The 27,630-nt window shown below is 42.5% G+C and overlaps 1 protein-coding gene across 8 annotated transcripts; it reads left to right on the top strand.

The window, feature by feature from the left end:
- The first annotated feature begins 72 nt into the window (after positions 1–72).
- Positions 73–27,627, top strand: ELSPBP1 (epididymal sperm binding protein 1). 8 transcript variants are annotated; one of them, XR_013351477.1, is made up of 8 exons: positions 78–246; positions 13,072–13,160; positions 14,611–14,676; positions 18,313–18,450; positions 22,175–22,321; positions 23,298–23,456; positions 25,653–25,902; positions 27,063–27,627. XR_013351477.1 is itself a non-coding variant. In XM_077846835.1 (8 exons), exons 1-7 carry the CDS (start codon positions 218–220, stop codon positions 25,808–25,810), a joined length of 786 nt encoding a protein of 261 aa, XP_077702961.1. In that variant the 5' UTR covers positions 81–217; the 3' UTR covers positions 25,811–25,817; positions 27,063–27,627. The 8 variants fall into 8 exon arrangements, 7 of the variants coding, with proteins under 7 accessions (XP_077702989.1, XP_077703007.1, XP_077702996.1 ...); XM_077846835.1 differs by having other exon boundaries at positions 81–246; positions 25,653–25,817; XM_077846840.1 differs by lacking the exon at positions 78–246 and adding an exon at positions 6,843–7,020 and having other exon boundaries at positions 25,653–25,817.
- The last annotated feature ends 3 nt before the right edge of the window (positions 27,628–27,630 follow it).

The raw sequence follows: 27,630 nt of genomic DNA, 5'->3' as shown, positions 1-27,630 counted from the left end.
TCCTCCTCCCTCCTCCTCCCTCTCCTTTTCCCCTAGACTCCTCCTTCTCTCCTCCCCTTCCTTCTTGTAATGCTACTTCTCCTTTTCACTCCCTTATCCTTCCCCTGTTTTTTCTATCCCTCCTCCCTCTACCCTTGTCCTCCACGTCCTCTCCTTCCCTTCTCCTCCTTTCCTCTCTCTGCCCCAAAGCTAGACCACCTGCCTCACATCAGAAGAAATGCAGAAAAAGAACTATGCAAGGATTAGGTAAGTCACAGAAAGGAATTTCAGTTTGTTTCCACGATCATCAAGGATCCATGAGAGTATAGGTTTATCTATGTCTTGGTGCTTTTGGGTCTTTGAAAGTCCAGGGAGGCTGGTTGGAGATGCAGATTTGCTTCCAGATACAAGCATCCATGTGCAGGCTCTGTGGATCTCTGGTTTGGGCCTCTGCTCTCCAGAGACACATGGCAATCCACCCAGTGGGCTGCAGGTGGCTTTGCAGTTCTGAGGAATAAGCAATGTCACATTATGGTTCCCTACATCTCACAACTCTGAGAAGTAAGACTGAATTCTGAAGTCTCTTGTAGTCTTCACTGATATACTTTAAGTTAAAAGTATGTCTATCATGTCTCCATATTATTAGTAAGATGAGAATTTCCTTTGGAACAAACGATAAGGAAAGCCTTGGCCCCAAATTACAACCATCAAAATGTCAACACCCATCAAATTGGAGGCTCTCAACAGTGGGACTTCTGCTCTGGGACAATATATTTTATTCTTATTTTTTCTAAATATTTTATTTATTTACTTATTTTAAGTAGGCTCCATGCCCAGTGTGGAATCCAGCATGGGACTTGAACTCATGACCCTGGGATCAAGACTTAAGCTGAGATCAAGACTTGGACATTTGAGGCACCTTGGTGGCCTAGTGGTCAAGCATCTGTCTTTGGCTCAGGGCATGATCCTGGGGTCCTGGGATCGAGTCCCACATTGGGTTCCCCCGCAAGGAGCCTGCTTCTCCCTCTGCCTGTGTCTCTGCCTCTCTCTGTGTCTCTCATGAATAAATAAATAAAATCTTTAAAGAAGAAAGAGTTGAACACTTAACTGACATAGCCACCCAGGAGCCTAGATTTTATTTTTAGCCACCCTAGATTTTATTTTTGAATGAAACCAAAGCTTACTCAAGAGTTTTGAATTCCAATTCTAATTAGAAATGATCTCTGTCTTTACTTATCTCTAACATTCTTGCCTTCATGTACTGCTTCCTATGGTCACTTAAGAAAGATTGTCCCTAAATCTTGGACTGATAGATGTCCACACAGGACAATGAAGTTGGCATTTGGGGATTCTTATCAACATCTCAGCATTCATTTCATGTGAACCACTTTCTCCTCTTCCCAGGACTTGAAACCATACATATCTCGCCAAGGAATACTTCCAATCTCAGAGCACAATGCTTCATCATGTCTTTACCTCTGCTGTACACAGACCATCGTCTGCAAGATGGTGTCAGTCGTAGGCAGTTTTCCCTTCATGATCCAGAGGGCCAGGAGATGCTGTATTCACTATCTTTGTTGTTCAGATAGCATGTGAACAAGCAGTAGCCACTTCCCCTTCTTGTTTGAACATCTTTCACCGACACGTGGTAAGGCAGTTCTGGAATATGTTCTGCAACATAAGATAGTTGGTCTTGGCTCACTATCATTTGTTCTGAGGGTTAGCACTTTATGAATACAAAACCACAGATATTAAGATGTCACGTACTTGCAAATCCTAAACTACTTGTGTTTGCCTTCATCTCTGTTCCGTGTCAATCATAACTGCAAGTCACGTCACCAAACCTCCCACTCCAAATATTTACTCAGTCACATTTGTTTTGTTATTACCCATGTGAGATCCAAGAATCACTTAATGAATGAAGGAGACAGTTTCTCATGAGCACATCTTGTTGGCAAATTTTAATTTCTGTGATTTCTATATGTCGGAGCATTGGTGAATGGGCTAAGAATCGACACACTCTCGTAGTCTCACTAAACTTTTGCACAGCCTGAATATAATTCAGGGAAAACTTTTTTAATCACATATTTTCTGAAGTTTTAATTTAATTAATTAATTAATTTAATAAATCTCTACACCCAACGTAGGACTTAAACTCATAACCCTGAGATTAAGAGTTGCACACTTTTTTTTTTTTTTTATTATAGTCACACAGAGAGAGAGAGAGGCAGAGGCATAGGCAGAGGGAGAAGCAGGCTCCATGCACCGGGAGCCCGACGTGGGATTCGATCCCGGATCTCCAGGATCGCGCCCTGGGCCAAAGGCAGGCGCCAAACCGCTGCGCCACCCAGGGATCCCTGCACACTCTTTTGACTGAGCCGTCCAGGCCCTTCTGAATCCTGTATTTTCTAGAACATTGTTAACTAGGATTTGCTTGAGCAAATCTCAAAAATCTTCAACTACCAAAATTTATTGGCCATGTACAGCAATAATTTAAAGACTTGTGTAAGTTCTTAGCTTAGAGGGTACCTAGGTGGCTCAGTGGTGAAAGCGTCTGCCTTTGGTTCAGGTCATGATCCCAGGGTCCTAAGATTGAGTCTCCCTCTGCCTATGTCTCTGCCTTTCTCTGTGTGTCTCTCATGAATAAATAAATACAATCTTAAAAATAAAATAAAATAAATTCTTAGCTTCCATAGACCTGAAAGAATGTTTTTTAAAAATGTTTTGTAAAACCAGTGTTTTGAGATTTGATTGGTGAGAACAAAATGTATTAGGGTATCTCATTTTTAAAAATTAATGTTTTTATTATATTTAGAAAGAAAGATTGTTTTACACAGTTAACAATAGGAGTGGCAAAATTATCATTTTGCTTTTAATTTATGCTTGTACTATTGGAAGCCTTCTGAAACAGGATTTTTTGGATGACAGGTGGTCTTCAGGGAAGAAATGTGACTCTTAAAGATTTTGTTTAAGAGTATGAATGTGGAATACCAAGCAATTATTAGATGTAGATACACATAAACACTTAATCTCTACTATTCTGCTTTATTTATGATACTTTAAATCATCCCAATATTGTACCCTAAAGGAGTATAATGTTCTTCTGAAAATTAAGTTTCCTTTTTTTTTTTTAAAGATTTTTTTATTTATTCATGAGAATACACAGAGAGGAGAGAGAGAGAGGCAGAGACACAGGCAGAGGGAGAAGCAGGCTTCATGCAGGGAGCCCGATGCGGGACTCGATCCAGGGTCTCCAGGATCACACCCTGGGCTGCAGGCAGCGCTAAACCGCTAAGCCACCGGGGCTGCCCAAAAATTAACTTTCTTAATCTTCATATCAATAATTTTTTTATTCTCTATGCCTGTTTGAAAGTTTTTAATAACTAATTTTTACATAAAATTAGTGGCTTTCTGAAAGCTATTTTTTAAAATATTTTATTTATTTATTCATAGAGACAGAGAGAGAGAGAGAGGCAGAGACACAGGCAGAGGGAGAAGCAGGCTCCATGCACAGAGCCTGACATGGGACTTGATCCAGGGTCTCCAGGATCACGCCCTGGGCTGCAGGCGGCGCTAAACCGCTGCGCCACCGGGGCTACCCCTGAAAGCTATTTTTTAACAATAACATTGAGTAGGGTCGTGTTTTGCTTTTGCATAACAAATTGACATATTGTCTCACTGACATAATTTCTACATATAAAGTACATAAGATGTCTAGAATATGTCTAGAATGCATACTCATATTTAAAGGTAAATATTAACATTAAAAATGAATCTGAAACCATGCCTTGTTAACATTACCAATGTTTTGCAAATTAAAATGCATGCTTTGCATATTAACAATGAAAACAGCCAACATGATCACAAACATCGTTGATCAAGTTGGCCATCTGTACGTCTTTGGAAAAATGAAAAGAAAAAAAAAGTCATTGATCAAATAAGCATTCAGAGATTTCCAGGAAAGATACCTGTTGAGGCAACTGGACTGGCTGGCCAAAGGCCAAGGTCAGAATTGAAACAGATTTTAGCCAAACAACAAGATCAAAATCCAACTTTAGGTCTAACCTATACCAGATGATTCCTCACTTCTATTTAAATTTGCATTCATCTGAACACTAATGCAACTGAGCATTTCTTCTCTTGCTACAGTAAACCACTCAGCATTTATGTCCTATTCATTTCCTTTGCCTGTGCTTCTACTCGGTTCTTTGCCTTTTTCTTGCAATTTGCATGAATTCCTTGAGTATGCTAGGTATTAATGTCAAGTCAGTCCTAGACAGTGCAAGCACTTACCCCCTGCCCTCACCTTGAACCTCAGCGCATCCGTGCTCTCACTCCTGGAACTGAAGTCGGGCTTCCAGGCTCACAGCTCTGTCTGCTACTAGCTGTGTGAGACCGGTCCCTCATTTCCTCTTCTCTAAGACAGTGATAATAGCATCTGCCTAACAGGACTTGTGGGGGGAATTATACGAGTTATAGTGGATGAACAGCTGGCTAAGTGCCAGTCCACTGTCTTTTCCTCTGTACCTCACAAGCGGAGGGATTTAGGAAAATTCTTCACTACAGAAGGGCATGGGAAACTTTTCAGGGAAGGCTCTCTGCCTCCACCTCCCCTGGGCCCCACTTATTCTCTGTCTTGCCTTAGATGTGCCAGTGGCATCCACTGTTGCCTCTACCAGAGTGTCAAGCACATCATTCCTAGTGTCAAGCTGTGTCATCTCTCGGTATATGGGAAGCTTGAGGAAAAGAGAGCCAGCCTTGTCCTCATGAAGGTACCACTCTAAGCAAGAGTGGGTGGTATCAGAAAAGGTGTTTTGAGGGCAGCCCAGGTAGCTCAGCAGTTTAGTGCCACCTCCGGCCCAGAAGGTGAGCTGGAGACCTGGGATCGAGTCCCACATCGGGCTCCCTGCATGGAGCCTGCTTCTCTCTCTCTCTCATAAATAAATACAATCTTTAAAAAAAGAAAAGGTGTTTTGAAATAGAGAGCCCTGTTGGGGTCCTAGCAAAGAGGATTGCAACTCGCTTTGTGTTGTGTGTGAGAAAGTGGTGTTGGAAGATGCCCCAAGAAGGCTTAGGGCTCCCTGGAGACCAGTTGTTCCAATGAAAAGATGAGGCCTCTAAAGTTGTTGTTCAATGTGTATAAAGTTTCAGCAATGCAAGATGAATATGCTCTGGAGATGTGCTGTAGAACAGAGTGCCTATAGCTAATAATGCTGTATTGTGCACTTAAAGTTTGTTAAGAGGGGAGATCTCATGTTGAATGTTCTTGCAAACAAAACAGACACAAAGGGACCAGAGGGAGCTTTTGGAGGTGATAGACATGTTATTACTTTGATTGTGGTGGTGGTTTCACAGGTATATGCATATCTCCAAACTCATAATCAGACAGTAAACATGTCCAATTATACCTCAATAAAGCTGTTTTTAAAAAAATTACAAATGCCAGTAGGTCTAGTCTGGAGGCTGGGAGTCTTTATTCTTAAAAGCTTTCCAGTGATTCCAATATACATTCCTATTTTATTTTATTATTTTGAAGATTTTATTTATTTGTTTGAGAGAGCGAGAGCACAAGGAGGGGAAGCAGCAGAGGGAGAGGGAGAAGCAGACTCCTTGCTGAGCAGGGAGCCTGATATAGTACTTGATCCCAGGACCCTGATATCATGACCTGAGCCGAAGACAGACACTTAACCAACTGAGCCACCCAGATGCCCCTTATATTCCTATATTCAAATAAGGAGTAGTTGAGAGTGAAACAGAGGCAAGCTGATGGACTAAGAAAAAGAAAGAGGGAGGGAACACACACATGTACATATACATGCATATAAATGTATGCATATGGGATGCCTGGGTGGCTCAGCAGTTGGGCGGCTGCCTTCAGCTCAGGGCGTGATCCTAGGATCCTGGATCAAGTCCCGCATCAGGCACCTGCAAAGAGCCTGCTTCTCCCTCTGCCTGTGTCTCTGCCCCTCTCTCTCTCCCTCATGAATAAATAAATAAATCTTAAAAAAAAATAAATGTATGTATATATAGAGTGAGACATTCAAGTCAGAATGACACACAGAGATTGGCAGAGCAAACCAGAGACTGAGAGAGATAACGAGGAGGGAAAAGGAGACAGGGAAGAGAGCAAAAGGGAGAGGGGGGAGAAAGCTGGTACAGGAGAGGCTGAGAGAGAGTGGATTTCCACAATACAGAGAAAGAAGGAAAGGCAGAGACCGAGACAGGAACTAAGATATGGAAAGAAGGCTGCCATGTCAGAAAATGAAGACCATAAACCTCTTATTTGGAAAACCCCCAAACCTGTGAAATGAGAACCTGGCACCAAAGTGACAATAAAATGAGACTCCAGACTCAGCTGCTCCAAGTCCCACTTTCCCCACCTATTTGCTGTATGGTTTTGGCAAGTCCCCGAGCACATTTGTGCCTCCTTTTCCTCATCCTTAAAACCAACAGGTCCTACCTGTGATCAACGGTAATATTTGGTAGATCTCTATGGTGTCAATCCTAAAAGATACTAAGGCAGGGCAGTAGACTTACAAAATTTTCAGAATGGTAGAATGGAATTTTAAAATGAGAAAAAATGAGATAATATGTTTCAGAGAGCTGCTGGTTTCGATTCTCCCATACTTCCCTTCTCACTTGAAAATTCTAGGGCTCTTGCTCTTGCATTATTCACCTAAAATCTGTCCACTTCCTTGTAGCTGCATATCCAGGAGCACTTTCTCCTCTGTTCATTAATATTCTGTTCATGACCCCAGCCTCTGCAAGATCCCATTAACATACACATGATTGAATTTTATGGGCCTCATGGATATGCATAAACTCATCTTGGGGCATCATTAATCATGGGGCTATCCCATCCAAACTGCCATGATTATAACCACTTACAGAAAACCTTCCTTTGGGAAGCTGCAGTGTCTTCCTACAGACAGGTTGGGGCCAAAGCGGTCGGGCCTGTCCCCAAATAATCCAGAGATCTGGGGAGCAGAACCTTAAGAGGGCTCACGGAGACAGCTAGGGCCAAGAAGGACTCTCTCAAAGGTACACCTCAACCTAGAAACTCGGGAGGGGTGTGAGAAGTGGGACTTGGGGGCCCCCACAGCAAGGAGGGTTTAGAGCAGCCCTGTCCTCTGGAGGAAGAATAACATGAGCTATAAATATCACTGTAAGTTTTGCAGTAGCCACATTTTTTTAAAAGTAAGATAACAATATATTTTGTTGAACCATGATATCCCAAATATTATCATTTAATGTCTGATCAACACCAAAAAATTTAATGAGATATTTATATTCTTTTCCTTTTCATACTTCTTCAGAGCCCAGTAAGTTTTTTATGCTTACAACATGGGGCAATGAAAACTCGCCACATTTAAAGTGCTCAAGAGCCCACAAGTGGCTGGTGGCCGCCATGCTGGACAGTGCTCTGGAGCTCTGGGAAAGGAAGGCCAGAGAAAGTGGGGAAGGGGGGCGTGGGGGCAGATTCCCTTCTCTGTTAAGAAACTCGAAGGGGTGGGTGAAGCCAGACTGTCTGAGCTATGTAAAGCTACGGAAGGCTACCTGTACCCCAAGTTTGGGGAAAAGAGATGGAAGAAAAGAGAACTAGCCTGGACAAATTGCCCATTAAGTTCCTGGTAGTCAACTACTATCTACATGGTCACATGAATCTTTGCACTATCCCTCTAAGGTAAGGCTCACTCTCCCTGTTTCATGAAGGAGAAAGCGGAGATTCAAACATCTTCCTGAAGTTTTGACACTGCTCCCTCCAAAGGCTGCCTGAATGCATAATAGAAGAGGTGCATGTGTGTATGCATATGTGTGCATGTGCGTGTGCGTGTGCATGTGTGTGTGTGACGGGGTCTCACACTGAGGTTTTGTTTCACACATGGAATCATCATCTGCTGCCAAGGAGCAGAAGGACTCAGTATTTTGAAGCCACACTAAAAGTCCCATGATTTTACGCCCATGAGCTCCTATAATTCCCACAATAGCTTCCATAGTTGGATTGTAATCTCCACAGATGAGAACTTGAAAACCAGAGATCAGAGAAGTCAAATGATCTTCCTAAGGTCACCCAATAGATAAATGGGAGAGGGGGTCTTTGAATCCTGGTTGGTTGGGTGTCATTGTCTTCTCATGGCTCCACTGTAACATTTTTGACTCAAGAGAATGAGCAAGCTGAGGCGGTGGGTTAGGCTGCCTCCTGGTGACACTCTCAGCACCTTTATACTACCTGGTGTGGCTGTTCCATGTTGGGTGATAGATATTGGTGCCCATGTCTCATTTCTGTTGAGGTCAGAAATCACGTTCAGTTCCTCTTGGTAGTTGCCACAGTTCTATATAGATGGTAGCCTTCTGGAATACTTATTAGATAGATGAATAAAAAAATGAATGGTAGAAGAATGGATGGATGGATGATGGATGGAAAGAGGGATGGATGGATGGATGAAAGGATGGAAGGAAAGATGGATGAATGTGTGAATATGTGTATACAAACACATCTGTAATATTTACACATTATATATACATATGGATTGCATATGCAAAATTATTGTTTTTAATTGTGAAAGTCATACACAGCCGTGGTAAAAAAATTTAAATGGAGAATCTCATAGTTGCCCTTAGTTGCTCATTCTCACTTCTCAGAGATCCCACCAGCTAATAATATGGTGACAATGGCAAGATGCCAGCTCCAACTACCCCATGGCCCAGAACAAAGGGTCCTCCACAGCATTTGAATGTGCCAGTGCGCAAGGAATAACTAGGTCCTAACCTGAATGTTCCAGACGTGGGTGTCTGGCTCTTAAAGATCTGGATCTTAAAGATCACTTTACAGTTCAATCATTGTCTTGAACCACCTCCAAATATTTTCTATTAATATCCATGTCTTGATCCAAGTAGGCTCGTTAACATTCCAGAGCGTCAGTCCGTATCAACTCCTTGTATTTGTACAACATCCTTTATGGTACAAAGAAGCAAGTCATGCAGATACCTGGGGGGAAGCATCCAGGTGGAGAAAAGAGAAAGCGCAAAGGCCCTGAGGTGTAAGGAAGCTTGGTCTGTGCTGGAAGCAGTGAAAGGCCTGGTGTAAATGGGGTGGATCAAGGGAGAACAAGAGCGATAAGGAATGAGCTTTTAGGGGAAGGCTAGGTATGGACGGTGGGTTGTATTATAGAAGTGATGGAGAATTGTGAATTGATGGATGCCCCTTGCCCCCTCTTTAATCTCTCCAGTGGCTTCCATTTTCATTTAGAATCTAAAGAAGGCTCTGCAGGGTCTAGCCCCATCCACCTCACCAAACATCTCTCAGGCCTCACTCCTCCCTGCTCCAGCCCCAGACACATCAGGTTCAGTTGTTCTTTAAATATACCTAACTCTTTCTCACATTCTGCCTCTTCTGCCCAGCTGAGCCCCCATGACCCTGACTCCCCTCATGTCTATATCCCACTCTTCCTGCAGGTCTGTTTCTATGTCATTTTCTCGGAAGAGCCTCCCTTGGCCTCCTAACCAGAAGTCACCTTGCCCCAGTTATTCCTTACTGAAGCCTCTGTCCTTCATCTTTGCCATGATCATGAGCAAGAGTTATATGCTTGTCTCTGGTTTATTCCCTTCTAGTCTGGCTCCTTTGAAGATGGCCAACCCCAGGAAGGCAGGGGCCGGGCCTGTCTCACACGCTGCTGTCTCTCATCCCTTAGCCCTGCAGCCCACATATCACAGGTTCAGTAAATATCAGTAAATATCTGTTCCTGAATGAATACTTAAAAGCAAGCATCAAGGGTGGCTCAGTCATTAAGTGTCTGCCTTTGGCTCAGGTCATGGTCCCAGGGTCCCAGGATTGAGACCTGAGTTGGGCACACTGCTTGGCAGGGAGCATGCTTCTCCTGCTCCCTCTGCTGCTCCCCCCATTTGTGCTCTCTGGTTTTCTATATCAAATAAATAAATAAAATCTTAAAAAAAGAAAAAAAAGAAAAAAAGCAAGCCCCAAGGGAGGCCCCATCAGCAGCCCTACAGACAGGACAGGGAAGAGCCTAGAGTCCAGGATCCATGAGGGAATGACAACCATTTGGGAGAGGGAAGAGGAAAGCCTGACTTTGCAGGAGCAGGAGAGACAGAAGATGCTGAGTTTAAGAGCCATTCAGGAAGTAGAAGCCATGGGATTTGATGACTGATGGGACATGAGGGAGGAGAAAGCTTTACTCTTGGGAGGGAGAAGCAGGTTCCCTGTGGCGAGCCAAATGCGGGACTCGGGCCCAGGGCCCCTGGATCACTACCTAAGCCAAAGGCAGATGTTCAACCACTGAACCACCTAGGTGCCCCAAGGGGGATCTTTTATAAGAGTATTAATCCCACTCATGAGGCTTCACCCTCATGACCTCATCACTCCTACCTTCTACTGCCAAAACTTTGGGAGTTGGTATTCCAACATATGAACTTGGGGGAGTCACAAACATTCAGACCATAGAGAACATAGTACAATTAAATCAAGTCGTGGTGTGTGTGTGTGTGTGTGTGTGTGTGTGTGTATTTGGGGTTTTATATCAGGAGCTGAATCTTGGAATCGGAGGCATTTGAGGGGCATCTCAAGTATAGATGGCTATACTGGGAAGGCAGTTGAAAATACAACCTTGACACTCAGAAGTAAAGTTTGCCTGGAGAGGTCTGGTACGAACAGTGATTTTGGCTGCCATTTTTGGGGTGCTTAGCACATATTAGATCCCATGATAAGCCTGAAGACAGTGTCACACAGCAGCTAAGATCCCAGTTTTTGGAATTAGGTTGTCAGAGTTCAGGTAGGACCCCCATCACTTATGAGGTTTGTGATCCTAAGCAAGATACTTTAGCTTTCTGGGCCTCAACTTCCCCAAATATGCAATGGAAGTAATACTAGTGCCCCTGCTTTGGGTTACTACCAAGATCATAATGAATTTAGAATAGTGTATAACACTCAATGAGTATTACCTGCTATTTTTTACTGATCTCATTTAATCACCATTAACAACCCTAAATGATAGGTAAGATTAGTAACCCCATTTTTAAAAAATATTTTATTTATTTATTTGAGAGAGACAGTGAGAAAGCAGGAGCAGGGAAAGGGGTAGACTTCCCCCTGAGCCAGGAGCCTGACATGGGGCTCAATCCAGGGACCCTAGTGTTCGTGATCTGAGCCAAAGGCAGATGCTTAACTGACAGCCACCCAGGCGTCCCAGTATCCCCATTTTTTTAGATGATAAAACTAAGGCTTGGAGAATTTAAGCAATTTCCAAAGGTTACCCAGGTGGTAAATGGTAGAGTTAGGATTTCAACCAGGACCTGCTAATCCTCCACAATCAAAGGTACATCATCCAACTACAGTGTCTGAACCACCAGTGAGAGTTAGTCATGAGCAGGTAGGCTGTGAATGAGACATCACTCAGGCAAAGTAAGTTTGGGGCATGGTGCTGTGGTTAAAAATAACACAAAAAAAAAAAATCAGAAAATGCTCCAATAGGTAGCAGGAAAGCCAAGTAAAAGGATGTGTTCTCAGACCCAAGTGCTCAATGGCGTCACCTACCTGTTTGAAGACCTGAATCAATGGCCTTGGGATATTTTTTACCCCAATCCACCATCTAGATTTGTTGCTAAGAATTGGTGCCATCTGATGTCTCCTCTGAGCTACCCTGATCTTTGCTTTAATTAATCATAAACACAAGTAACAATTTACAATGGAAAGACACTTTCACAGCAGGAGCTGCCTGGACCCTGATGGCCTCCTCCAGAGGCAGGAGTTATTAACCTACACTCTGCAGGTGAGGGAACACAGGCCCATGGAGGGGAAGTGGTTTATGGAGTTTGAGGACTCTGACACTGATGTAGACAGGACTGCAGTTGAACCCGAGATCTGTCACTTACCACCTGCGGTGCTTGGATAAGTTACTTAATCTCCCAAATCTTGGTCTCAATCTTCTGTAAAACATAGCTGATCATGCCTGCTCATCAGGTTGTTAGAAAGTGGCATATGGTAGGTGCTCAAAAACATAGCCAGCAATAGAAGTGGTGATAGTAGCTGAGCCTCAAGACAAAACCAGACCACCAATTCCAATCCTGGGTTGTTTCTACAGAGAATGGCACATCTATGTGTCATTAAGGAAATGGTACAGAGGCAAATAGAGCTAGTAGAAATTATGGCTAGTGAGGATGGTAAATGCTGATTATTAAAGTACTTTATTTTTTATTTTTAAAGATTTTATTTATTTATTCATGAGGCGGGGGGGAGAGGCAGAGACACAGGCAGAGAGAGAAGCAGGCTCCATGCAGGAAGCCCGATGTGGGACTCGATCCCGGTTCTCCAGGATCACACCCTGGGCCAAAGGCAGTGCTAAACCGCCGAGCCACCCGGGCTGCCCTATTAAAGTACTTTAATATCCAGCCAGAGATGGGTGATATCCATGAGGAGGGTTTAAGGCTATGCTTAAGATCCCCATGATGAGTAGAGCCCTTGGAGCCACTTATGTGGGTTAGAATTCTGTCATTTTCTCGTTGTGTAATCAACTCAGATCACTTAGCTTCTCTGAACCTCAGCTTCCTCATCTGTGAAATGCGATTAAAATAGCTATCATTTCATTTGTGAGAACCAAGTAGCATAATGTGTGTTGAATGTGTAGCCTGAAATGCAGTAAGTGCTCAACAAATTCCTACATCTCTCCTTCCCGTTACACTGTCCACTCCATAATGACAGTGTATGTATTTTTTCTTCCCTGTAAGAGTAAATTATTCTTCACTGCCCTCTGGGGATAGAAAGTAAAGCAGCATGCATGACACCAAACCTGGGAGTTAGTGAAAGAAGGGACCCACAGGAGCAAAATTTTTGTCTTCCTGGGGCATTGGGTGACAGTTGAGCATCTGCCTTTAGCTCAGGTCATGATCTTGGGGTACTGGGGTAGAGCCGCAAATCAGGTTCCCTGCTCAGCAGGGAGTCTGTTTCTCCCTCTCCTTCTGCCCCTCCTTCGTGCTTGTGTGTACACACACACTCTTTCTTAAATAAATAAATAAATAAATAAATAAATAAATAAATAAATAAAATCTTTTAAAAAATGTTTTTGTCCTCCTTCAATGCAGAAATAAGAGGCCAGTTGAGATGAACCCATGGTCCAGTTATCTGTTGGGATGGACAACTTTCCTCCTCTACTTCTATGAGACAAGTGGAAGTGAGTATACTGGAAAATTTTGGGGAGGATTTGGAAGCCAGAAAGAATGAAAGGGCCAAAGTAAAGATTCCTGGATTCAAGTAGGGAGGAGATAGAGAATCATCTGATTTTGGACTGTCTTGACTACGGATAGCTGAAAACATGGAAAGTCAGACCATGGATAAGCAGGTGGCTGCTGTAATTGACACAAGCACCTTTCATGATGCTCAGGAACATGGTAGGGATGTGCAGTTATGTTCATTAAAAGGGGAGCTCTAGGGGTGTCTGGGTGGCTCAGTCAGTTACACATCTGACTCTGGATTTTGACTCAGGTCCATGAGATCGAGCCCCAAGTTGGGCTCTGAGCCATTCTCCCCCTCTCTCTTTGCCCCTCTCCCACCACTCACGTGCTCAATCTCTCTCTCTCTCTCTCTCTCAAAAAAAGGAGGGAGGCCTCTATGATTCCAACGGATTGTGTCATCAGACTCCAACTTAGACCCTCCACAATTTTTCTTAGATTGTGGTAAAATGCCCAGAAGATAAAATGTACCATCTTAACCATTTTGAAGTGTACAATTCAGTAGAAGCACATTCATGTTGTTGTATAACCAATAGCCAGCACTCTTTCCAGCTTGCAAAACTAAAAGAACTCTGTACCCATTAAACAACTTGGATTTCTCCCTCCCTCCAATCCCTGACAACCATCATTCTGCTTTCTGTATCTATGAATTTGACTGCTCTAGATACCTCATGAAAGTGGAACCAAACAGTACTTGTCTTTTTCTGACGGGCTTATGTCACTTAGCATAATGTCCTCAAGATTCATCCATGTTGTAGCAGCTGTCAGATTTCCCCTTTAGGGCTGAATAATATTCCACTGTGTGTGTGATACACACATGTACAAACCACATTTTGTTTATCCATTCATCCACTGATGGACTTAGATTGTTTCTACCTTTTGGTTATTGTGAATAATGTTGCTATAAACATAGGGTGTAACAAATACTTCTTTGAGAATCCACTTTCAATTCTTGTAGAGATATACCCAGAGGGGGAATTGTTGAGTCATATGGTAATTTTATGTTTAATTTTTTGAGGAACTGCCATACTATTTTCCAAAGCAGCCGCACCATTTTGTATTCCATCAACAGTGCAAGAGTTCCAATTTCTCTACATCTTTGCCAACACTTGTTGTTTTCTGCTTTTTTTTTTAAAGTAGCCATTCTAGTGGGTGTGAGGCTATACTCTTCATATATCTAGAAATCTAAATCAACCACCCAAAGATCTTATGGTAAGCACAGAAGCAGAACAAAGAGAGACCTTGATTATATGTAGTTCATTCAAGCTATGTTGAAACTATTCTCTACAACTAAACTCCTTTTCTGCCTGATAAACCCTCAAGAAACATTCCTGTTTTCATGCCCTTTTATTCCACAAAGTCCTTTTTCACTGATAACATTCTTTATTCCAGAGATTCCTAACCTGAGTTCACTGGGAAAGCATGAGTTCACGAAGCCCTGGATTAGTATAAAAGAAGGTGTGTATTTATCAGAGTATTGAGAATAGATATTGAAACAGACAAATTACAAACTTTCAGCAGCTTAACACAAAGCATTTTATTTCTATAAAGTCCAATGAGGGTGCATCTGGTCAGCAGGGATCCATCACCTTCCACCGTGGGTCTTCACCATCCCCTAGGGCTTCAGGATGCCCTGTGGATTCTATGCTTGAAGCTGATAGACAAGGATCCAGAGTCTGATGATCTTGGAGGAGAGGTTTGTTTGGCCAGGAAGTGATTTCTGTCACTTTCTCCCATTTCCACTGGCCAGAACTCACAGGATACTTAATACAAGGGAGTCTGGGAAATGTAGTTTTTAGCAGTAGGAAGGAAGATGAAGCTGGTTTTGAACACACAGCAGTCTCTGCCACAGGGAGGTATGAGTATTTTCCTAGAGAGAAGGTCTAGCTTCTCATAAGAATAGAGAAGTCCCCCAAAGGCTAAAAACTCATAGTTTATTTAGACAGGGAACAATGCCAGCTTTCCCAGTTATTGTCTCATTCTGGTCATACCTTCCTGAGACCACACCCATATTCCGGTGGCGAAACTTGGCATCCCTAAGTCTTCTCTGCACATATTTATGAACTAATTTATCCCATACACATTTATCAAATGATTCCCAAATGCCAGGCAGGGTGCAATGGGCCAGAAACATAGCTAGCAATAAATGAAATTCATGCCTTATACTCAGAGAGCTTACAGCAAATGAGAGTGATAGATACATAAACAGGTAACTATATTCTTTTTTAAAAAAATATTTTATTTATTTATTTGAGAGAGTGAGCAAACAAGCAAGAGAACATAAGCAGGGGAAGGAGCAGAGGGAAAGGGAGCAGCAGGGAGGGGCAGAGGGAGAGGGAGAAGCAGGCTGAGCAGGGAGCCCAAGAGAGTGGAGAAGAGTGTTGATCCACATTGAACCAAGTTATATAGATGAGTAACAGGGAATAAAGCTAGGAATAAAGAAAAGAGCAGGATGAAGGGCATGAGCCAAATGCCAAAGACAAGAAAGAACGTGGAGGAAGGTCGAGGAAATGTTAATCAGGCAGTGAGAACAGAGAGGTTCAGCAGGGCCCAGATTATGGAGGATTTTAACTCATTTAAGAAGATTAGACCATCTGCTGAATTACTTTGCAGATGGCTAATAGTATCTATTATGTGTTGATCCTTACTAACAACTCCCAAGGATAATCTTAATCCTGTGTCCCGGGGGCATCTGCCTGCCCTCCCCTCACCACCAGCATCATACATACTGGTGGTGTCCATGACTGAGAATCACTGATGACAATGATGACTGTGATGGTAATGATGGTGTAGCAGTCATGTCCCAGGTCCTCTTCTAAGCACTTTCCAGATATTAACTGGTCTCAACTTTACAAAACCAAGATTTAAAAGTTCTGAGACCTAGAGGTGGACAATGCACTGTGACCTAAGGACCTCTACTTTCATCAACCCATTGGCGAAGCTCAAAAATGGAGGTCTGCCTTTTCCACCCTCTCTTAGCACATCCCTCACTCACCCTTATGATGGCCTCTGTCAGATCATACAGGGTAAGAATCTGATCCAGAAGAGACGGGGCTGCCAGACTGAAGATAGAGAGGATGTCTTATTCGTCTGTATTGGTAACAGATTAACTATCCGCAAATGTCAGTGGTTCAATTCAACAGAGTTCTTGTCAAACTCATCTAGCACTTCAGTGTGGCTGTTTGGTGGGATGCCTCTTTCATTGTGATTCAGAGATATAGGACGCTTCTGTATTGTGGCTCCAACATCCACTAGGGCTTCATTGTTCTCTGCAGGGTCCTTTTACCTAACTTTCTCAACCTGGGCACTATTGACATTTGAGGTCAGATGACTTTGTTCTGGAATCTGTGTGTGGTAAGATGTTTAGAAACATCTCTGGCCTCTGCCCAGTAGATACCAGTGGTACAGGTACTAGCTCCCTCCTCTCCTAGCTGTAACAACCAAAATGTCCCCAAACATTATCTAATGTCCCCTTCTCCATCGAGAACCACTGCTGTGTCCAGCTGGCAGAGGAAGAAAGGAGCATAGAGGTTTGCTTGGGACTTTTCTGAGCAAGGAAATGGTGGACATCATTTCCACCCACATTCCATGAGTTGTAAAGAGTCATGTGGTCCCACCTAACTATAAAAGAGGCCAAAAAATGGGTTCTAGCTAGGAGCCCAGAAAGAAAAAGAAGATAGGTTTAGTGAATCCATGGAAGCTTTGCCTAGGTTTGGACCATGAGGACCACACGTATATGCATGCACATAAATAACCTATCAGAATGTCTTAGTCATAGTAAGCCTTCATTATATCTTTGAGGGAGGAAGGAAGGGAGGAAAAGAGGGAATGACAGGATGAAGGCAGAGAGAAAAGCTGTGATCCTCAACCAGTAGATAAAAAATTCTAGTTCTCATTCTAGTTCTGCTAAAAAAGAAAAAAAGTATTAAGTTGAAATGATGCTTTATCTTACATGGTTCCTTACTTCCTTCTGCATGATGTGAAAAATTTGAGCTAGAAGAGAATTTCATAAGATGTGTTTCAGGGACCATTAGTCTCCAGAGGTATCAGGGAGTGAGGAGGAAGGATTATTCAATATACTCCAAACACCTCTTGCTAATTCAATTCTCATTTGAGTATTGACCCTTCTGATGAATTCTTCATTAAAGAAACTCATTTAGCTTTTTTTATGTGGTATTTTCTGAAATTATTTCTTCATTCTTTCAATTCTTTCTTAAGCATCTACTATGAGCGAGTCACTATTCTAGTTTCTGAGGATGCACTGTGTCAAAGACAAAGTCCCTGTCTTCTTACCGAGGAATACAAAGGCCAAGGGTTGCATTTTTCCAATTTTACTCATCCAGGTACCACGCCCTCAATATTTGCCACATCTTCATACCACCAGCACTATCATTTACTTAGCCTTCTTCTTTAAACGTGATCACTTTTCTTCACTTTAACATCCTATTTTTTTTAACATCCTATTTTAAAGAATAGTTAACATCAGCTCTGTAATCTGTAAAAATGCTACTCCTTGCCATAAATAGAAATTGCAAACAAAAATAAATACTATGAAAACAAAATCCCATTATTATATTCTACTAGATGCTATTGTCCCAAAAAGCCTTTGAGCCTGAATTGTGCCCTCTTTTTTTGGTTGTTGTTGTTTGTTGTTAAAAAGGGAGATTATTAAGAATTAGAGACATGGTAGAGAAATACTAGCATTAAAGTGAAGCTTTCTCTCTTGTGTAATCAGAAAGATTGAAAAGAGCATTGAAAAACAAAATCATTTTTCAGAATTATTTGACTGTGTGTCTCTTCCATTACCTAATGTGATCTTGTGACCTTTACCAAATGCATTTTGTGTAACATTGATGGTACTCCGATGGTCTGGAGGAAAACTTCATCCTGGTTGTTTTTATGGTTTATGAGACTCCTTCCCTGTACTTTGGTGTCAGTATAAACTGGACATGCCCTTATATGTCATGAGAAATTTGGATGCTAAAGCTCCACGTGTTGCCTTCAAACCCCCCCAGGGAATAAAACCAAGACTCATCCTTGGCACACTCATTGTGACAAAGCCCTGTCACAATATTTTGTCTCTCTGTCTTCTAGATCAGAAAGATTCATGTGTATTTCCCTTCGTCTACAAGGGGTCTTCTTACTTCTCTTGCATCAAAACCAATAGCTTCTCTCCTTGGTGTGCAACCAGAGCTGTTTATAATGGGCAGTGGAAATTCTGCATGGCAGACGGTGAGTGGCGCCACACTGTCCCCTCAGCAGTCCTCTTCAAATGATGGATTGCAAAAAAGAACATGTGGATTTGTATAATATAATCATATTTTTGAAGATGAGTTATGATATACGTGTGTGTGCATAAAAAATGCTCCCGGGGCAGCCCGGGTGGCTCAGTGGTTTAGCGCCGCCTTCAGCCCAGGGTGTGATCCTGGAGACAGGGAATCGAGTCCTACGTCCGGCTCCCTGCATGGAGCCTGCTTTGCTCTCTGTCTGTGTCTCCGCCTCTCTCTCTCTCTCTCTCTCTCTCTCCTCTCTCTCTCTCTCTCTGTGTGTGTCTCTCGTGAATAAATAAATAAAATCTTTAGAAAAAAAATCCTCCCGGAAGGCAAAACACTGGATGCTATTACAGGGTAATAATGTTAACAATGATAGTGTTGAAAATGGTGCTCTCTGAACCACTGTATTCTTTGTCTCTTTTTTGATTTTTTAAATTAATAAGGAAAGGCAGAAACAAAGTATAATAGAGAGGAGATTTGAAAGACTCTGTTTACTTTATTCTCAAAACCCAAGACATCTTTGTAATTGTATGATTTTGATCTTTTGTGCACAGGATAAAAGGCGTTTTGTTTGTTTTAACTAATATTTTATTGTTGGACATTTTAATTGTTCCTAGTAGTAGCTGGCTTTTGAATATGCAGGATTTACTTCTCCCTCATACCACTGCTCTTGACTCTCTTAGATCAAATGCTCCCTTTGATAGTAAATAAAACATTCCTTTTTCTATCCTGAAATAAAATGTATAAAGAACATTACCTATCCTAAATTCATAATTTCAAGATAAATCAACATAATTCCATAACTGCAATATAAGACAGAAATAAAATGAGACAAATTGATAATAAAGCAATAAGCATGCATGATCATAACTCACCTAAAAGATATTAAAAAGTGGCCAGAGGCTTGTACCTCCAAGCAAAATCTCTTTGATTATAAGAGCCAAAAATGACTACAAAGAAGCCCTGTTCCATTGAAAAAATGAAACCAAACCTGGAAGCAATGCTACCCCTGGTTGAAAATATTCCTCTAGTTCAAAAGATGCAAATCAAGATCAACTGGTTGAAACTGAATCTGAAAATTAGAAACAGATTTTTTAAAAACTCTTGGGTGGGGGACAGCCCAGGTGGCTCAGCAGTTTAGTGCTGCCTTCAGCCCAGGGCCTGATCCTGGAGACCAGGGATTGAGTCCCACTCAGGCTCCCCGCATGGAGCCTGCTTCTCCCTCTGCCTGTCTCTGCCTCTCTCTGTGTGTGTCTCTCATGAACAAATAAATAAAATCTAAAAAAAAAATAATAATAAAATAAAATAATAAAAATAATAAAAATAATTCTGGAAAAGAGGTCCCAGAACAAGCATAAGATATACAAAAGGGGACAAAACTTTGCCAAAAGTCATATACTAGATACAGTCAAGGCCAAGATATTCAACAACCTGCATTTAATTAAACCTCTTTCAGCCATATCAACGAAGGCTCTTGTACAGATGAAGGTTTGCCTTTTGCATCTCCTCTCTCAGCTCTGGCTCTTGAGGCAAGTAATGTTCTTTGGGCCCATACTGGTGGGTTACTCACTACCTGTGAACAGCTTTAACATCTTAGCCTTGCCCCACAGTGGTGGGGAAGTGGTTTTCCAGGGGCATTCCCAAGTAATGCCTTGCAGGATGCTTCACCTCATAAGTGGAATAGTGGAATCCGAAACAGGTTTCCATGGCAATCACTAGACATCTTAGCTTATGATATTCATATCACTAGAAATATATACTCTGTGCAGAGGCTTTCCTGCTCATTTGTAGGTTTCTTCAAATAAGGACAAGGTGCCACCGCTGTGTAAATCAGAAAAACAGAATCATCCCTAATCCCTTACCTCCCATCCCATGTGTAATCCATAAACCAGACTTAATTTTGCTGTCAAAATAGATCCTAGTTTTAGCTTCTGGAAAGAAGCTGCTTCATTGCCTCCATCCTTCTCTGAATCATCATCACCTCTGCTTGCCAAAATTTGCTAACAGGTCTCCTCAAACCAAACCCCCCCCCGCCACCTTCCTCCAGCCAATTCCCCACACCTCAGTCAAAGAAGTCTTTTTGGAATGTGAAGTCAGGCAATGCTACTCCCCTGCTCAAGTGGGACCTGAATACCTCTGTGGCTCACCTGCACACTTAGAAAAATATCCTGACCCCCAGAGAAGCCAATGCAAAGGAGGAGGCACCACATTTCCTGATTTCAGACTATATTGCAAAGCTATAGTAGTAAAAACAGTATGGTATTGGCATAAAAATGGACACACGGATCAATGGAACAGACTTGAGAGCCCAGAAATAAGTCCATGCATATATGGTCAATTAATTTATGACAAAGGAGCCAAGAACATGCAACGAGGGAAAGGACAGTGTCTTCAATAAGTGGTGGAAAAACTGGACAGCCACATGCAAAAGAATAAAACAAAATCTATATTTTACGCTGTACACAAAGTCAACTTGAAATGATTGAAGACTTGAAAATAAAATGTGAAACCATAAGCAGGCTTGGCAATGATTTTTTTTTATCTGACCCCAAAATCAAAGGCAACAAAAGCAAAAATAAACAAGTGGAACTACATCAAACTACAAAGCTGCTGTATAGCAAAAGAAACCATCAATAAAATGAAAAGGCAACCATGGAATGGGAGAAAATATTTGCAAATCATATATCTGATAAGGGGTTAATATCTGAAATATCCAAAAGAACTCCTACTACTCAATAGGAAGGAGAAAGGGAAGAAGGACGAGGGGGAGGAAGAGAAAGCAAAAGAAGGAGGGGAAGATCCTCTCACCTTGGTCTGCAAAGCTCTACAGGACCTTGCCCTTTCTGTCCTCATCATCTCCCATTCTCTTCCTTGACAGCTGAGCTCCAGCTACACTGGTTGTCATGTTTCTTGAATGTTCTGAACTCCTTCCTATATTTGAAGTCTTCACACTATTATTCTCTCTGCCTGTACTTCAGTTCCCCCCAATTTTTGCATGGCTGGCTTCTCCACATTGTGAGAGCCTCTTCTCAAATACAACCTGCTCAAGGAAGCCTTCCCTTGTCCCTTCGTCTATTAAGCCCCTTCATCATCTCCAAATGACCCTGATTTTCTCACTTAAAATAAATCCACCCACTGTAAACATAATGTCTGAAATTATATTTGCTGTATTAACATTTGTGGTGGGAAATTCAATCCATCTATGAAAGTTGCAAGAAGGCACAAGCACCTAGATGATAATTTTACTGTATTTGACTTCTCTGATATTTGACATTTTTTTCAGTAATGGCAACATTCCTTTTATGTCAAGGTCTTGACTTCATCTGTTGATCATAAACCATCAAAATTCTTTGTTGTGACCTATTCCTACAGGTCTTTTGCTGACCCTAAGAAATTCGTTTTTAAGACATGGTGAAGTATGTTTGTTTGTTCAGCAGGTGGGGTGCCAGAGTTGAGATTGGGGACTCTGTTGGGGAAGCTTTGAGGTTAAAAGTACAGGAGGAGGCTTTCTTTATGAAATACTTGATGAAATGAATGAATAAAATCTCTTCACAAGACTTGATACTTGTTCTGTACTTTGGTGGCTAATGGATGGATGGATGGATGGATGGATGAATGATTAAATGACTGTCCCATCAATGGCTGGAGAAAGTCAAACCACTCATGGGCTCCTTTCCATACAGATTACCCACGATGCATCTTCCCCTTCATCTTTCGAGGAAAGTCCCATAACAGCTGCATCACGGAGGGCAGCTTCCTCAGAAGGCTGTGGTGCTCAGTCACCTCCAGCTTTGATGAGAATCAGCAGTGGAAATACTGTGAAACCAATGGTGAGGCACTGGAGCAGGGATGGAGTATTTGGTGGGGAGTGGGGAGGACAGCAACACATCTCCTGAGGTGATCATGGTGACACAGGGTTGAGCAGAGCAATGGGAGGAATACTTCTAGAAATGAAGTGTCTTCTTAAAGAGTACATTAGGATAACTACAGGAGGCAGGAATGACCTGGAGCCATGTTCCCCTGAGTCTCCAACATCAGCACCAAAAATCTGGTTGTCCCAAGAACCAAAACCATGGGGTGTAGTCCCGACACTGGCTTTCAAGTATTGCAGTTGCCAATAAGCAGATTCACCCAGTGCTAGACCCTACGTACATTTCATCTTAATTCTATGCATACTCTTCACTTCTTAATGACCTTCATTCATTCTAGAGCTCTCTCTGTATTAGACTATAATCCAGGACCTCTATATATAATCTCTCATTGAATCTTTCCATGGAAGTTCTATGAGATGCTTTTTTTTTCTCTATTCAGAAAATGGTCCCAGTAAAATTAAGTCAAGTTCATATGGCTCTAATGCCCATGCTTCCTCACTAAGTACTGTTGCTTCCCTCGAGATGAAGATTCAAGCAAGGCACCTATCCATGGGCATACTTATTCCCATACAAAGTCTTAATTATGTTCTTCCCTTAGCACTGAAAAAATCTTAATCCCATATAAAACCTTGATTTTATCTTTCCACTAGACGTCCATCACTTGGGTCCTTAACACTATCAACCTTATCCTTAAATCTCACGATAACTCTATTGATAAAGCCTGTGGAACACAAAAGCCTTTGTTCAGGGAGACCGTAAACCGTGTGGTCATGAATGATTTGGGTTCTCACTTATATGCAAAGCGGACTTAATAGCATCACAAGGAACTTGATTGGGCACATTCAGTGTTATGGTGCCTAGTTCATGTGTGATAAATGGAAGCTCTTTTTGTTGTCTCTTCTTGTCCTTGTGACCTTTCCATAATTATTTTCAGAGTATGGGGGAAATTCTTTCAGCAAGCCCTGCATCTTCCCCTCCATCTTCAGAAATAGCACGATCTTTGAATGCATGGAGGATGAAAACAACAAGCTCTGGTGCCCAACCACAGAGAACATGGATGAGGATGGGAAGTGGAGCCTCTGTGCTGATACTAGTAATCTGGGGAAGAGGACTGGGTGGACATGGATGGATTCCTTCATTCATTTACTCAGCAAACACCTAATCCAGCCCTACTGTGTGCCAGACACTGTGTTGGGCAGTGGGCATATGGTGATGAGTAAGGCAGAGTCCTGCCCTCATGGATCTGATGAGCAAATAACATAAACAATGCAACAGTGTGATGGGCAAAATATGGGCTGCTTGAGATCCAAAAGAAAGAGGTCAATACAAGATTTTCAAAATGTGAAACACCTAACACTTGCTTGTACAAACACAGAGTAAGCACATACTAAGGTTTAAAAAAATCTGGGGTGCCTGGGTGGCTCATTCAGTTAAGCATCCAACTCTTGATCTCATCTCAGGTCTTAATCTTAGGGTCGTGAGATCAAGCACCGCACTGCCCCCATACTGGGTGGGCATGGAGCTTACTTAAAGAAAAAAAAATCTATTAATAAGGTAACTAGAAGGATAGTGAAGCCAATTCAGGGGAAATTATAAGAAATACACAAAGTCAGTGAAGAGAAGAATGTTGAGTACAAGCAAGATTATTAAATTAGCCACAAAATCTGTTAACATTTAAAGGGCAATCAAATCTTTGTTGTTGTTGTTGTTTTTAAAGATTTTATTTATTCATAGAGACCCACAGAGAGAGAGAGAGAGAGAGAGAGAGAGGCAGAGAGAGAAGCAGGCTCCATGCAGGGAGCCCGACATGGGACTCGATCCCAGGTCTCCAGGACCACACCCTGGGCTGCAGGCAGCGCCAAACCGCTGTGCCACTGGGGCTGCCCAAACCTTTGTTGTTGTTATCTTGTCTACCAGACAGAAATTATTGGCATTTCTATTGAACAAAAATTAGTTATGATGTACCAGTTTTCTACAAGTTTCAGAGTTGGGGAACTTGTTCCAGCCAACAGCAGATAGTAAGTCAGACCAAGTTCTATTTCCCTAGAGTAGGGGTCTGCAAACCACATCCTGCCTATGGGCCACGCCTGGACCACTTCTTTTGGACCCCAATCTAAGAATTGTTTTTTTTTTATTGGAGTTCAATTTGCCACATATAGCATATCACCCAGTGCTCATCTCATCAAGTGCCCCACTCAGTGATTTTAAATTTTTTTTTTAATTTATTTATGATAGGCACACAGTGAGAGAGAGAGAGAGAGAGAGAGAGAGAGGCAGAGACACAGGCAGAGGGAGAAGCAGGCTCCATGTACCGGGAGCCTGACGTGGGATTCGATCCCGGGTCTCCAGGATCGCGCCCTGGGCCAAAGGCAGGCGCTAAACCACTGCGCCACCCAGGGATCCTGATTTTAAAAAGTCCAAAGAAGAATCATATTTTGTGACAAAAATTATATGAAATCCAAATCTCAGGGCCCTGAGCTAGACAATCAGGTGACCCTTAGGGACTGTTTAGACAATGCTCTAGAAGGACATGAAAAGGTCACGTGGAAATCTTTTGCCCCTATTGCATGTTTTGGATAATTTTGTTAACAAAGGAGAACAAACGTAGATTTGGTGGATGATAAGAAAGAAGCCCTCAAGGAAGGAAAACAGAACATTTTTCTGTAAATATAATATTTCCCCATAGGGCACATCCCAGCCTGCCTGCACTTCAGGGACTCTGGACAGCTCTTCAGCACTACACTTAGGCATTTTAAATACTTGTCTACAGCAGGAAAGCTGCACAGCGAAGGCAGGGTGCATGCAGCCTTGCTGGGCTTCAGTTAGGAACATGGGCTCTGTGTGTCCACATATGACCACAAAAACCCCACCAGTACTGACTCAGGTTCCGAATAAATTTTAGCAAGTGGTGAATTCACGCATCCAGGATCTGTGGATAAGACTCCCTGTAATATGTCCTCTCAGTGCTTCCCACTCCACTCCCTGGTTCCCTTGGTGACATAATGTCCTTCTTTCTCCCACCGCCAGGACCCCTTGTGCTTTCACACAGCCCATAGTCCTTCTTCTACTATTAGTGGAATTAATTTAGCTTCCCCAGGAAGAAAATCTGACATTTAGGATTAGGTCAGCATTTCTCTCCTCTAATGGGAACTTCTGAGCAAGCCCAAACAAAACTCCCACAGGCAATGTGGACCCAATTTTGATTTTAGGATGGGCTCTGAAGCCTAAGCCTTCACCACAGTGTAAAGACACAGGGGTAACTACTATCCTATCCCCTTCTTCTTCCTAGGAATTTCCTCCTTGGTTCCTGGCTTTCCCTGCCACTTCCCATTCAGCTATAAAAACAAGAATTATTATAACTGTATCGGCAAAGGAACAAAAGAGAACCTTACGTGGTGTGCAACCTCTTACAACTACGACCGGGACCACACCTGGGTGTATTGCTGATGCAAAGGTGAGATGCATAACACACCCAGGGCAATACTGTGTGAAAGCGACGTCTGTTCCTTCCAGCATGATTAGCTGAGATTCCCAGCAAGGTGAGCTCCATGTCCCAGAGATGAGGTGAAGCGGAGGTTGGTGGGTGGGGGGAGACTGGGACAGCTTCCCAAATGAGAAGGAGGTGGACTCTTTCAGACCCAGAAAGGTATCATGCCAAGGTTTAGGTCCAGGAGGCCTTGAGTGTGCAAGATAGGAAAATGGAATTTCTCAAACTGGAGTGTGAGAAGAAAAAATGAGCTTGAAAGGAGATTACCAGGACTTGTCTGGTCCCCGGAGGCCATGGTGCCAAGTTATTGATCTACTATCCCTGTCACTGAGTAGCCAGTGGACAAAAAGGTAGGGTTCCCTTCTGCTCCTCATCATGAGGGTCCCTCCCCCACCTCCACAAATAAGTCCTCAGCTATCTCCACAGGACAAACTTCATTCTCCCTTCTAGTCCTTTCCTCTGGCTTTAGTATTCTAAGGCCTGTGGAAGCTCTCCAGACTCCCTGCATGGGTCTACTGACCTAATCACTCAGTGGTTCTGGGATTTAAACACAAACAGAAGCCCTTTCATCAGATGTGCGGACAACTTTGGAGTTTCTAGCAATGTTTGCCCTTAACAATGCATATGGCTTATGGGTGACACCAAAATTAGTGACTTTTCCTGAATTTTGGATTAGTCATGAAAATCATCTTCCTGGAACAGACGAGACATCAATAGGGCTGTGGGGCTCTGGGTACCATCTCAACAAGGTGGATATTAAAAAACACCCACAAGCTGGTGTGCTTGGATAGCTAGCTCAGTTGGTTAAACGTCCCTTGACGTCATGATCTCAGGTCATGATCTCACACAAGAGCATGCTCTCTCTCTCTAAAGAAAACCAAAACCAAAATACCCACAAGTCATCCCCAGGCTATGGCTAGAATTAAGAACATTTTTAGTGTTCTGCCTCTGATTTATGTCCACCAGTGCACAACTATCTTCTGCAAATCTCTATTCCACCAAGCCTATTACAGCGAGATTACAGTGGTCATGGTTCAGTGGCTTCCCACCCCCATGAGCCAGGTGAAGGGCAGGGGTATCCAACTGCCCTTGGCTCAGCTGCCTCCCTTAGGACTCAGACTTGAAAACCAATATAGAACTTTGTAACCACATTACATCTTGAGTCACTGCATACCTATTACCTGAATACTGGCTTTTGATTCTATTTTCAAGGGGAGGAGAAACATCTTCAGAGGAAGACGGACATACTAAGTCTAGAACCTGCTTCATCATTTTCATCAAGTCTTTCAAGTTTAATTGCTTTTAGAAGTACCTTGTCTGCCATTTTGCTTAATCACTTGGTCCTTTGTGAAGAACAGAGGGAATATGTGGCATAACCACCAATAAAGGAGCCCACAGTTAACCCCCAGGGCTGCTCTTTGTGCTCTCTGGAATGAGATAAGGTGAGGGACCAGAATGTATGGTGAAGGAAGCCTTGGTGACTGAGTGGTGAGTCTCACAGGCGGAGGTCAGATTCTTAGCCCAGGGGCCCTTGGAAGGAACTGCAACCTGCTATCTCTTTCTGGGAAACTGTAGATTTGGGTGGAGCATTTGTAGATACTTGTTAAATCATTAATAAATAAATTAGTAAGTTAAACAGAGGGTAGGAAATTCATTGCACTTAATGTAATGAGCACTAGGTATTACATGCAACTGATGAATCACTAAATTCTACCCCTGAAACTAATAATACAGTACATGTTAACTAAATGGAATTGAAATAAAGACTTTAAAAATTTTT

Source organism: Canis aureus, chromosome 1, assembly GCF_053574225.1.
Source record: "Canis aureus isolate CA01 chromosome 1, VMU_Caureus_v.1.0, whole genome shotgun sequence".
Lineage (NCBI taxonomy): Eukaryota > Metazoa > Chordata > Mammalia > Carnivora > Canidae > Canis > Canis aureus.
This window is presented reverse-complemented; position numbering and strand designations above follow the sequence as displayed.

Excerpts from the sequence above, each read along its gene's own strand:
- ELSPBP1 (XM_077846835.1), top strand. The coding sequence starts at position 218 with ATGCAGAAAAAGAACTATGCAAGGATTAG. Across the intron at positions 247-13,071 it reads AAGAACTATGCAAGGATTAG|AAATAAGAGGCCAGTTGAGA; the intron begins GTAAGTCACAGA and ends CCTTCAATGCAG. Across the intron at positions 18,451-22,174 it reads GAAATTCTGCATGGCAGACG|ATTACCCACGATGCATCTTC; the intron begins GTGAGTGGCGCC and ends CTTTCCATACAG.